The following is a 15,638-nucleotide window of genomic DNA, read 5'->3' on the forward strand; positions in this document are numbered from 1 at the left end:
ACCTACCTCACCTACACATCACCTACCTCACCTACAAATCAACCCCACACCAACACATCACCTACCTCACCTACTTCACCTACACATCACCACCCACACCCACACATCACCTACCTCACCTACCTCACCTACACATCACCTACCTCACCTACAAATCACCCCCACACCAACACATCACCTACCTCACCTACTTCACCTACACATCACCACCCACACCCACACATTACCTACCTCACCTACCTCACCTACCTCACCTACACATCACCCCCCACACCCACACATCACCTACTTCACCTACACATCACCACCCACACCCACACATTACCTACCTCACCTACCTCACCTACACATCACCCCCACACCTACATCACCTACCTCACCACACATCACATACCTCAGCCACACATCACCTACTTCACCCACACATCACCTACCTCACCCACACATCACCTACCTCACCCACACATCACCTACCTCACCTACACATCACCCCCCACACCCACACATCACCTACCTCACCCACACATCACCTACTTCACCCACACATCACCTACCTCACCCACACATCACATACCTCAGCCACACATCACCTACTTCACCCACACATCACCTACTTCACCCACACATTGCCTACCTCACCCACACATCACCTACCTCACCTACCTCACCTACCTCACCCACACATCACCCCCCCCCCCCCCACACACACACACATCACCTACCTCACCCACACATCACCTACCTCACCTCACCACACATCACATACCTCAGCCACACATCACCTACTTCACCCACACATCACCTACCTCACCCACACATCACCTACTTCACCCAGACATCACCTACCTCACCTACACATCACCCCCCCCCCCACACCCACACATCACCTACCTCACCCACACATCACCTACCTCACCACACATCACATACCTCAGCCACACATCACCTTCTTCACCCACACATCACCACACATTGCCTACCTCACCCACACATCACCTACCTCACCCACACATCGCATACCTCACCCACACATCACACCCCCACACCCACACATCACCTACCTCACCTACCTCACCTACCTCACCTACACATCACCTACCTCACCTACAAATCACCCCCACACCAACACATCACCTACCTCACCTACTTCACCTACACATCACCACCCACACTCACACATTACCTACCTCACCTACCTCACCTACCTCACCTACACATCACCCCCCACACCCACACATCACCTACCTCACCTACCTCACCTACACATCACCTACCTCACCTACAAATCACCCCCACACCAACACATCACCTACCTCACCTAATTCACCTACACATCACCACCCACACCCACACATTACCTACCTCACCTACCTCACCTACCTCACCTACACATCACCCCCCACACCCACACATCACCTACCTCACCTACACATCACCCCCACACCCACACATCATCTACCTCACCTACACATCACCTACCTCACCCACACATCACCCCCCACACATGTCCTACCTCACCCACACATCACCTACCTCACCACACATCACATACCTCAGCCACACATCACCTAATTCACCCACACATCACCTACCTCACCCACACATCACCTACCTCACCCACACATCACCTACCTCACCTACACATCACCCCCCCACACCCACACATCACCTACCTCACCCACACATCACCTACCTCACCACACATCACATACCTCAGCCACACATCACCTACATCACCCACACATCACCTACTTCACCCACACATTGCCTACCTCACCCACACATCACCTACCTCATCTACACATCACCTACCTCACCAACAAATTACCCCCACACCAACACATCACCTACCTCACCTACTTCACCTACACATCACCACCCACACCCACACATCACCTACCTCACCTACCTCACCTACACATCACCTACCTCACCTACAAATCACCCCCACACCAACACATCACCTACCTCACCTACTTCACCTACACATCACCACCCACACCCACACATTACCTACCTCACCTACCTCACCTACCTCACCTACACATCACCCCCCACACCCACACATCACCTACTTCACCTACACATCACCACCCACACCCACACATTACCTACCTCACCTACCTCACCTACACATCACCCCCCACACCTACATCACCTACCTCACCACACATCACATACCTCAGCCACACATCACCTACTTCACCCACACATCACCTACCTCACCCACACATCACCTACCTCACCCACACATCACCTACCTCAACTACACATCACCCCCCACACCCACACATCACCTACCTCACCCACACATCACCTACCTCACCACACATCACATACCTCAGCCACACATCACCTACTTCACCCACACATCACCTACTTCACCCACACATTGCCTACCTCACCCACACATCACCTACCTCACCTACCTCACCTACCTCACCCACACATCACCCCCCCCCCACACACACACACATCACCTACCTCACCCACACATCACCTACCTCACCACACATCACATACCTCAGCCACACATCACCTACTTCACCCACACATCACCTAACTCACCCACACATCACCTACTTCACCCAGACATCACCTACCTCACCTGCACATCACCCCCCCACACGCACACATCACCTACCTCACCCACACATCACCTACCTCACCACACATCACATACCTCAGCCACACATCACCTTCTTCACCCACACATCACCACACATTGCCTACCTCACCCACACATCACCTACCTCACCCACACATCGCATACCTCACCCACACATCACACCCCCACACCCACACATCACCTACCTCACCTACCTCACCTACCTCACCTACACATCACCTACCTCACCTACAAATCACCCCCACACCAACACATCACCTACCTCACCTACTTCACCTACACATCACCACCCACACTCACACATTACCTACCTCACCTACCTCACCTACCTCACCTACACATCACCCCCCACACCCACACATCACCTACCTCACCTACCTCACCTACACATCACCTACCTCACCTACAAATCACCCCCACACCAACACATCACCTACCTCACCTAATTCACCTACACATCACCACCTACACCCACACATTACCTACCTCACCTACCTCACCTACCTCACCTACACATCACCCCCCACACCCACACATCACCTACCTCACCTACACATCACCCCCACACCCACACATCACCTACCTCACCTACACATCACTCCCCACACCCACACATCATCTACCTCACCTACACATCACCTACCTCACCCACACATCACCCCCCACACATCACCTACCTCACCCACACATCACCTACCTCACCACACATCACATACCTCAGCCACACATCACCTACTTCACCCACACATCACCTACCTCACCCACACATCACCTACCTCACCCACACATCACCTACCTCACCTACACATCACCCCCCCACACCCACACATCACCTACCTCACCCACACATCACCTACCTCACCACACATCACATACCTCAGCCACACATCACCTACATCACCCACACATCACCTACTTCACCCACACATTGCCTACCTCACCCACACATCACCTACCTCACCTACACATCACCTACCTCACCAACAAATTACCCCCACACCAACACATCACCTACCTCACCTACTTCACCTACACATCACCACCCACACCAACACATCACCTACCTCACCTACCTCACCTACACATCACCTACCTCACCTACAAATCACCCCCACACCAACACATCACCTACCTCACCTACTTCACCTACACATCACCACCCACACCCACACATTACCTACCTCACCTACCTCACATACCTCACCTACACATCACCCCCCACACCCACACCCACACATCACCTACTTCACCTACACATCACCACCCACACCCACACATTACCTACCTCACCTACCTCACCTACACATCACCCCCCACACCTACATCACCTACCTCACCACACATCACATACCTCAGCCACACATCACCTACTTCACCCACACATCACCTACCTCACCCACACATCACCTACCTCACCCACACATCACCTACCTCACCTACACATCACCCCCCACACCCACACATCACCTACCTCACCCACACATCACCTACCTCACCACACATCACATACCTCAGCCACACATCACCTACTTCACCCACACATCACCTACTTCACCCACACATTGCCTACCTCACCCACACATCACCTACCTCACCTACCTCACCTACCTCACCCACACATCACCCCCCCACACACACACATCACCTACCTCACCCACACATCACCTACCTCACCACACATCACATACCTCAGCCACACATCACCTACTTCACCCACACATCACCTACCTCACCCACACATCACCTACTTCACCCAGACATCACCTACCTCACCTACACATCACCCCCCCCCCACACCCACACATCACCTACCTCACCCACACATCACCTACCTCACCACACATCACATACCTCAGCCACACATCACCTTCTTCACCCACACATCACCACACATTGCCTACCTCACCCACACATCACCTACCTCACCCACACATCGCATAACTCACCCACACATCACACCCCCACACCCACACATCACCTACCTCACCTACCTCACCTACCTCACCTACACATCACCTACCTCACCTACAAATCACCCCCACACCAACACATCACCTACCTCACCTACTTCACCTACACATCACCACCCACACTCACACATTACCTACCTCACCTACCTCACCTACCTCACCTACACATCACCCCCCACACCCACACATCACCTACCTCACCTACCTCACCTACACATCACCTACCTCACCTACAAATCACCCCCACACCAACACATCACCTACCTCACCTAATTCACCTTCACATCACCACCCACACCCACACATTACCTACCTCACCTACCTCACCTACCTCACCTACACATCACCCCCCACACCCACACATCACCTACCTCACCTACACATCACCCCCACACCCACACATCACCTACCTCACCTACACATCACTCCCCACACCCACACATCATCTACCTCACCTACACATCACCTACCTCACCCACACATCACCCCCCACACATCACCTACCTCACCCACACATCACCTACCTCACCACACATCACATACCTCAGCCACACATCACCTACTTCACCCACACATCACCTACCTCACCCACACATCACCTACCTCACCCACACATCACCTACCTCACCTACACATCACCCCCCCACACCCACACATCACCTACCTCACCCACACATCACCTACCTCACCACACATCACATACCTCAGCCACACATCACCTACATCGCCCACACATCACCTACTTCACCCACACATTGCCTACCTCACCCACACATCACCTACCTCACCTACACATCACCTACCTCACCAACAAATTACCCCCACACCAACACATCACCTACCTCACCTACTTCACCTACACATCACCACCCACACCCACACATCACCTACCTCACCTACCTCACCTACACATCACCTACCTCACCTACAAATCACCCCCACACCAACACATCACCTACCTCACCTTCTTCACCTACACATCACCACCCACACCCACACATTACCTACCTCACCTACCTCACCTACCTCACCTACACATCACCCCCCACACCCACACATCACCTACTTCACCTACACATCACCACCCACACCCACACATTACCTACCTCACCTACCTCACCTACACATCACCCCCCACACCTACATCACCTACCTCACCACACATCACAAACCTCAGCCACACATCACCTACTTCACCCACACATCACCTACTTCACCCACACATTGCCTACCTCACCCACACATCATCTACCTTACCTACCTCACCTACCTCACCCACACATCACCCCCCCCACACACACACACACATCACCTACCTCACCCACACATCACCTACCTCACCACACATCACATACCTCAGCCACACATCACCTACTTCACCCACACATCACCTACCTCACCCACACATCACCTACTTCACCCAGACATCACCTACCTCACCTACACATCACCCCCCCCCCCCCACACCCACACATCACCTACCTCACCCACACATCACCTACCTCACCACACATCACATACCTCAGCCACACATCACCTTCTTCACCCACACATCACCACACATTGCCTACCTCACCCACACATCACCTACCTCACCCACACATCGCATACCTCACCCACACATCACACCCCCACACCCACACATCACCTACCTCACCTACCTCACCTACACATCACCTACCTCACCTACAAATCACCCCCACACCAACACATCACCTACCTCACCTACTTCACCTACACATCACCACCCACACTCACACATTACCTACCTCACCTACCTCACCTACCTCACCTACACATCACCCCCCACACCCACACATCACCTACCTCACCTACCTCACCTACACATCACCTACCTCACCTACAAATCACCCCCACACCAACACATCACCTACCTCACCTAATTCACCTACACATCACCACCCACACCCACACATTATCTACCTCACCTACCTCACCTACCTCACCTACACATCACCCCCCACACCCACACATCACCTACCTCACCTACACATCACCCCCACACCCACACATCACCTACCTCACCTACACATCACTCCCCACACCCACACATCATCTACCTCACCTACACATCACGTACCTCACCCACACATCACCCCCCACACATCACCTACCTCACCCACACATCACCTACCTCACCACACATCACATACCTCAGCCACACATCACCTACTTCACCCACACATCACCTACCTCACCCACACATCACCTACCTCACCCACACATCACCTACCTCACCTACACATCACCCCTCCCACACCCACACATCACCTACCTCACCCACACATCACCTACCTCACCACACATCATATACCTCAGCCACACATCACCTACTTCACCCACACATCACCTACGTCACCCACACATTGCCTACCTCACCCACACATCACCTACCTCACCTACACATCACCTACCTCACCAACAAATTACCCCCACACCAACACATCACCTACCTCACCTACTTCACCTACACATCACCACCCACACCCACACATTACCTACCTCACATACCTCACCTACCTCACCCACACATCACCCCCCCCCACACACACACATCACCTACCTCACCCACACATCACCTACCTCACCACACATCACATACCTCAGCCACACATCACCTACTTCACCCACACATCACCTACCTCACCCACACATCACCTACCTCACCCACACATCACCTACCTCACCTACACATCACCCCCCCACACCCACACATCACCTACCTCACCCACACATCACCTACCTCACCACACATCACATACCTCAGCCACACATCACCTTCTTCACCCACACATCACCTACTTCACCCACACATTGCCTACCTCACCCACACATCACCTACCTCACCCACACATCGCATACCTCACCCACACATCACCCCCACACACCCACACATCACCTACCTCACCCACACATCACCTACCTCACCCACACATCACCTACCTCACCTACACATCACCCCCCACACCCACACATCACCTACCTCACCCACACATCACCTACCTCACCACACATCACATACCTCAGCCACACATCACCTACTTCACCCACACATCACCTACTTCACCCACACATTGCCTACCTCACCCACACATCACCTACCTTACCTACAAATCACCCCCCACACCCACACATCACCTACCTCACCCACACATCACCTACCTCACCCCCACACCCACACATCACCTACCGCATCCTGTCACTATTGTAACAGATTTCTCAGGCAAGTTAACCCAGTTAATTCTATTTAGTATTTGTATGTCCAGAGACACCTAAACTGTTGAATGTAATGTGAGCTACCACAATTTTGTAAGGTGATCGCTCTTGGTATTTTGTTGTTGCTGAATGTAATGGAGAGTTCACTAAAGTGTAATTGCTCTCTGGTTCTATATAGAGCATATACTGCAAAATGATCAAATCATGTATGTACGTTAGTTTAAGGCCATAGGTTTACAGGCACGAACTATGAAACAATAGAAATATGATCGTCATCATTTAATCGGATAAAAGTATGAAGAACAATTGCGGCTTATTGGTAAGGCCATGACTTGGCTGTTTACTCAGCTTTTACATTCTGTAGACTAATGTTTTAAATGTTGTTGTCTTATACAGCTTACAGTGAGTAGATCGTAGCTGCTGAGTTATGTACATCCAGTATCTTGATCTTGGTTCCCTGTCATTAAATCTTGATCAAAGTTGTATTCAAATTGGGTCTGTAGGCCCACTTTTATTACTTCATTATTGGCGTCGTTGGAAGCAGAGTTTCTTCCAGGCATCTCTTCGGGGTGGGGGGTGGGTGGCGGAGCCCCACCGAAGGAAGTCCACCCCCCCCCGAACGAAATGGAATTAATATAGAAAACATATACTTTTACTAGTGCCCCCCCCCACTCTCTGGACTTACTACATTTCTACTAGACCACACAAAACACCAGCTAGCGAAAAAATTAAAAATACAAGTCAACAATGAATTGAGCAATATTTAATGAAAAAGAAATCATTAACGCCCAACGCTCATGACGTCATGCAAAGGTCAGTATGTGACGTCATCGGCTGCCTCGTCCTCTCTTAGGAAACTCGATAACCGAGACAGAGGATTCGATCTTTTGCCGACCAGATTCCTTGGTGGTGATCTCTCTGCCTCAGCCTCCTTGCGTAATCTGGCGTAGATGTTGAAATAGACATAGAAGCAGTCGATCTGCAATTAAACCAAGCAATCAATTAGGGATCTCTTTATGTAGATCAAACAATCAATTAGGGATATGTTTATGTAGATGGACCATGAAGGAATTTTAGTTTAAAGAACAATGGTGGAACATGTTTCGTCTCTAGATCAAAGCTGCGCTCAAAATAGCAGGCAATATTTGACGTCAGCAGGCGACTACCAGTGACGTCACTATTTGATCGTGTGACGTCAACAATCTACAGCTTGACGTCGAAAGGTATAATCTACTAACGTTATCAGTCAACGGCTAAAGGTATACTGTACTGATGTCATCAAAAGTGTGACATCTGACGTCTAAAGCTAGACAGACGTTTAAAGGTAGACTACTGACGTCTAAAGGTAGACTACTGACGTCTAAAGGTAGACACCACTGACGCGTAAGTCAGCGGGAACCATGAGATATCATCGACGTGTCTAACTGACCCGAGACGCATAAAAACTTGACCGTCAGTAACCTGCAAGAACCACAAACACCACAGATCTGCTTACCGCTTGTTTACCAGTGCAGAGGTTCCAAGGATCGTGACCGCCATCCCGCTTCGTGTAGCTGGACGACAACAGCAGACTGTCTTCTAAAGGCTCGTCTGTGGAGAGAAAAATCATTTAACTTAAAATCATGAAAGAAAGTCTCAGTGTAGGGGAAGTAATTCAGTAATTAAAAAATATTTGACATTTTTTTCGGTTATTTCCCTTTGTTTTATAACTCTCAAAGGAAATAAAAATAAGATGAAAATAGTATGCCATGAAAAGTCAGAAATGAAACAACAATTAGCGTGAGACATCTAATGGGAGTCGGGGATTGCAAATATCAGATCGATGAGGCTTTCAACCATCCCATGACGCTAGTATCCTACGACCGCGGATCAGTTATATAGTACAACAACTAAAGTTAACAGTGGGAGGGAATTTGAACGACAAAGAGAATAGATACAGATCTAGTCGGTTTGTGGGTGTAGGTGGGTGGTTGTAGGTGTGGGTGGTTAGAGTGAGAGTGGTTATAGTGTGGGTGGTTATAGTGTGGGTGGTTATTGGCATGGGTTGTTATTGCGTTCGTAGTTATTGGTGTGGGTAGTTATAGGTGTGGGTAGTTATTGGTGTTCGTAGTTATAGGTGATTGTAGTTATAGGTGTGGGTATTTATAAATGTGGGTAGTTATAGACGTAGGTAGTTATAGATGTGGGTAGTTATAGTGTGGGTAGTTATAGTGTGGGTGGTTATAGTGGGGGTGGTTTTAGGTGTGGGTGGTTATAATGTGGATGGTTATTGGCATTTTTTGTTATGGTTGTTCGTAGTTATTTGTGTGGTGGTTAAAGGTGTGGGTAGTTATAGGTGTGGGTGGTTATAGGCGTGGATGGGTGAAGGTGCTTGTTGTGTGGGGAAGGGTTAAACGTGCGTGTAAGTGAATTAAATGGAACAGATAACATCGTTTTGAGTGGGGTTTAACACTAACACTAAAATTCGTCAACTTCTTAAAAAATAGATTTTAAAATATTTCTGTAATAGTATTGGTTTTTATAGTAGTTTCTGTATTTAGATTTGTTGTTCAAATTGTGGCTTATCAAAATCTGGGGCGGGTGGGTGATATGCTATCCCCAACATGTCGACCAAAAACAAGATTTAGCCAGGTTTATCAGTTGCGTCCCTTGTGTATGTTACACTCTCCAAACTTGACTACTACTGCCATTAGGATCATCATATCATACGCTTTAAATAGAATAATTAATCTGTAATTAAACTGAACATAATTGCCTAGTGACCACGGCAGAATTAAAACGAATTATTTAATTGCAATGTACTTTAGGTGGGCCTGTTGTTAGGGTTTTATAAAATGAAAACATTTTAAAACGTTAATTATATTCTCACTATTTTTTTGGTAATTAGAATAATCTAAATACCAATTTTTAATGCAGTACTAATTAGTTATCATGACATCTAGGGTACCGACGAAAGCTATTTTAAATATTATTTTCCGCATGTAGAGTTAATAATTTAACATGTTGAATGGCCGGCGTCCTCTTGTATGTTGGATACAAAGAGGAAAAGATGATGTTGTTGAATAGCCGGCACAATTTTAAGCAGCATGGATAAGGCCAATTGTTATTTATAGACACTTCACTGTAATGTATTCTGCGATACATCATAGCGTACAGACTGCTTATGATATCCATTATATGAACATTCTGAATACGCAATGTTGTACTATCTAATTCTTGTTGGACTCTCCATTGGTGGATGACACAAGACACATCCCCCATCAACCCAACTCCCCACATTCATATACATTTTTCTAGCCTATACTTATAGTCTAAACACGTTATTTATAAGCCTCCTAAACTTTGATATTTGGGTTGTGTAAACTCATTTTCGCTCGGATCCCTTAAGCCCACGCAGCCCTTTTTTCATCACAAAAATAATCACTTTACCGGTTTTAGAGTACACCGATCACTGCCTGCGTCATTTCCGTGCAGTCAGCCCAAATATTTTGTCAAATTTGGTCGCCTGCAGGTTAGCGCTGAAATCCCTCATTATAAAGGCCGGTAGTTACTGAGTCTTGAGATGTAGCGCGAGTCACCGGCCCTGATTAGCACCCTCTACCCACAATGCCACGGGACGCCAATTGGAATTGATGGTTTGAACCACGCGCTCTTGCAGCTTCGTTACAAATCTGCGCGCGCATACAATTGAGTGACCGCCGCAGCAGGGGTGAGCGGTTATTGGCACGTGCACGGGGAAGGAGATTTAAACAGCCGCAGGCGGTTGGCATGGTCAAGTGAAAATTTCAAGACCCCCGGGACTAGCCGCAGGGGCTGGAGAGGTAAGTAACAACCAGCCAGTTCTAGTCTCCGGGGTGGGCGCCCAAACAATTCTCCTATTGAAATTGGGCAATTTTCCGGCGGAAATAGATAAGACAGTAATTATGTGCTAGGTGCAGGAGGCGACATATGGGGTGGTGGGTGGGGGGGGGGGGGAGCTTTGTGGGTGGTGAACGTATGAACTACATATGACACAATTAGTCCTGACACCATAAGATCAAGACACCATAAACCTGACACCATAAGACCAAGACACCATAATCCTGACACCACGAGAGTGGGATACCAGGACTACACAGCTTTCTGCTCAGTTCAAATGTCCTCCTTTCCTCCAGTTCAACCGTTGGGATTTCTGCCCAGTTCAACCGTTCGGATTTCTGCCCAAGCCGAGCTACATCCGGGTGTTTTTCTGATGATTGCCGCGCCATGTACTCACCAGCTGTCGTCTGCTTGTGTTTATCACCGGCTGGAGCCTCCCACCTCGTGTACACATGCCGTAGATGTCAGGCAGTGAGTCACAGGGATGGCCTACACCACAGACTACCCACTACACACCACCCACCACAAACCACACACCACACCCACCCACCACACCCACACACCACACACACACACCACACCCACACACCATACCCACACACCACACCCACACACCACACCCACACACCACATGACGGTGACCAAGTTCGATCCTACCAGTGTTGAGCGACCTACACCCACTACACCCACACACCACACTACATCGATCCTACCAGTGTGGAGCGACCTAAACCCCTCACACCCACCCACCACACCCACCCACCACACCCACACACAACACTACATCGATCCTACCAGTGTGGAGCGACCTACACCCACCACAACCACATACCACACCCACACACCACACCCGCACACCACACCCACACACCACACCCACACACCACACCCACACACCACACCCACACACCACACCCACCACACCCACACCCACACACCACACCCACACACCACACCCACACACCACACCCACACTCCACACACCACACCCACACACCACACCCACACAGCACACCCACACACCACACCCACACACCACACCCACACACCACACCCACACACCACACCCACACACCACACCCACACACCACACCCACACACCACACCCACACACCACACCCATACACCACATGACGGTGAACAACATCGATCCTACCATTGTGGAGCGACCTACACCCCCCTCCCACACACCACACCCACACACCACACCCACACACCACATGACAGTGAACAACATCGATCCTACCAGTGTGGAGCGACCTTCAACCCCTTCCCTCCCACACACGCCCAATGGCTGTGAGAAACAGGGATGTCATCAAGTGCAATGACCTAAACCTCACCCCCACCCCTCCCACCAACCACACACAAATCAAATAGAACCTCCTACAAAATATCCATAATCTCATAAAATCCCAAATATATTTTTAAATTACACCAAGAATTTTCAACTAACACTAAAAAAACGATAGTTAAAACCTAAAATACACATTTAGGATATTACGGACAGCTACACCGGTAAATAATTCAAACAGTAAAACAAATGCCTAGAAATTCTAGCAAAGTGTTTGGTACTTTGACACTGTACTCACGGTAAACGATAGCAAATCCTTGAACAATCGACTCCCACACTCAATTAACCAAAAACAAACAGTTCACAACAGAACGACATGAGTGAAATCGATGTTATTGTGCACCAAATGAGTTGATGCCCTATTTTAAGTATTGGAAAGTGAGTCTAAATATACCTATTGGGGTTGTGTATCTTTGTTACAACAAGACAAATGGGTACATTTTGTGTGTGGTATAACCAAATGGGTACATTTTGTGTGTGGTATAACCAAATAAATGGGTACATTTTGTGTGTGGTATAACCAAACAAATTGGTCTATCTTTGTGAACGGATATTCTTGCATGCAAAGATTTGTCTAACGGGAGGGCGGGTGCCGAGTGAAACAAAAAGTCCATTTTAACCCGCCCCTACACATCACAACACACCATACACACACCATATACACATGATAGACACACCATACACACACCATACACACATGATAGACACACCATACACACCTCTAGACGCCCCAACACGCCCACACTGATTCAAATTATAACTTAAAGACAACATCAGCTTCCCAATGTGTTTTGTTGACACTGGGGGGTGGTGGAGGTTTAATTAATCCCCGTCATCAGCTAGATCTTCTGATTGGTTGATTAATCACCGTCAGTACCTGCTCATTAGAGGTGACATGGCGCGAGACAAGATCACGTGATAACGGTATAATGATGGGGGGGGGGGGGTGCAGCAGTGGTGATAAGGGCGTGTTAAGTGGTCGACAATGGTCAAGATGGGTTGATAATTGGTCTAAATGAGTCGACGAATGGTCACGATAGATTGATGGATGGTCAAGATGGGTTGATAATTGGTCTAAATGAGACGATGAATGGTCAAGATGGGTTGATGGATGGTCAAAAGTGGTCGATGAATGGTCAAAAGTGGTCGAAGGATGGTCAAGATGGGTTGATAATTAGTCTAAATGAGTCGATGGATGGTTAAAGTGGTTGATGGATGGTCAAAATGGGTAGATGGATGGTCAAAATGGGTCAATGGTCGAGATATGTTGATTATAATATGGGTCATGGATTGTGAAGATGGGTCATTAGATGATAACGATGGTCGATATATGTTTATTGGATTCTACAATGGGTTGTGGATGTGTGTAGTAACTCTAAACTAAGTGTACAGTCACCTGACTGACGCCAATCTGATGTTGTTCACAAGTTGTTTTTGCTCTCGTGCTCCTATCTTCTTACTAAAAATAGAATATTGCTTTTGTTCTAATAGGATTTAATTTTTTTAAAGCGTCATTAACGGAGCTGAAAATAATCGTCAAATTGATTAATACTAATCAGAGTTGTATCAAAACTTAATTCTAAAAGCTATAAAAAATGGCTGCTGTGATATGTTAAGGGGCGGGCGTATCTTCAAAGGTTTCAGTTGTATTAGATATTGGCTGTACTTCCTGGGATATATTGTTTCAGTTGTATTAGATATTGGGTGTACTTCCTGGGATATATTGCTTCAGTTGTATTAGATATTGGGTATCCTGGGATATATTGCTTCAGTTGTATTAGATATTGCGTGTACTTCTTGGGATATATTGCTTCAGTTGTATTAGATATTGGGTGTACTTCCTGGGATATATTGCTTCAGTTGTATTAGATATTGGGTATCCTGGGATATATTGCTTCAGTTGTATTAGATATTGGGTGTACTTCCTGGGATATATTGCCTCAGTTGTATCAGATATTGGGTATCCTGGGATATATTGCTTCAGTTGTATTAGATATTGGGTGTACTTCCTGGGATATATTGCCTCAGTTGTATCAGATATTGGGTATCCTGTGATATATTGCTTCAGTTGTATTAGATATTGGGTGTACTTCCTGGGATATATTGCTTCAGTTGTATTAGATATTGGGTGTACTTCCTGGAATATATTGCTTCAGTTGTATTAGATATTGGGTGTACTTCCTGGGATATATTGCTTCAGTTGTATTAGATATAGGGTGTACTTCCTGGGATATATTGCCTCAGTTGTATCAGATATTGGGTATCCTGTGATATATTGCTTCAGTTGTATTAGATATTGGGTGTACTTCCTGGGATATATTGCTTCAGTTGTATTAGATATTGGGTGTACTTCCTGGGATATATTGCTTCAGTTGTATTAGATATTGGGTATCCTTGGATATATTGCTTCAGTTGTATTAGATATTGGGTATCCTGGGATATATTGCTTCAGTTGTATTAGGTATTGGGTGTATTTCTTGGGATATATAACAATATCCCGTGGCTAGGATATAACAATATCCCGTGGCTAGGATATAACAATATCCCGTGGCTAGGATATAACAATATCCCGTGGCTAGGATATAACAATATC

At 47.8% G+C, this 15,638-nt stretch overlaps 1 protein-coding gene across 1 annotated transcript in view; it reads right to left on the minus strand.

Annotated features, from left to right (window-relative positions):
- Nucleotides 1-8,584: 8,584 nt before the first annotated feature.
- The window catches only part of LOC131952557 (uncharacterized), a 28,725-nt gene continuing 21,671 nt past the window's right edge, over nt 8,585-15,638 (minus strand). The window contains exons 3-4 of the mRNA XM_059315279.1: nt 9,332-9,426; nt 8,585-8,815 (exon numbers count right to left, since the gene is read on the minus strand). Coding sequence (XP_059171262.1) covers nt 8,651-8,815; nt 9,332-9,426 — 260 coding nt within the window. The 3' untranslated portion in view covers nt 8,585-8,650. The remainder of the gene's footprint in view (nt 8,816-9,331; nt 9,427-15,638) is intronic.

Source organism: Physella acuta, unplaced genomic scaffold, assembly GCF_028476545.2.
Source record: "Physella acuta isolate Inbredline_101_S28 unplaced genomic scaffold, ASM2847654v3 ptg000876l, whole genome shotgun sequence".
In the NCBI taxonomy this organism is placed as follows: domain Eukaryota; kingdom Metazoa; phylum Mollusca; class Gastropoda; family Physidae; genus Physella; species Physella acuta.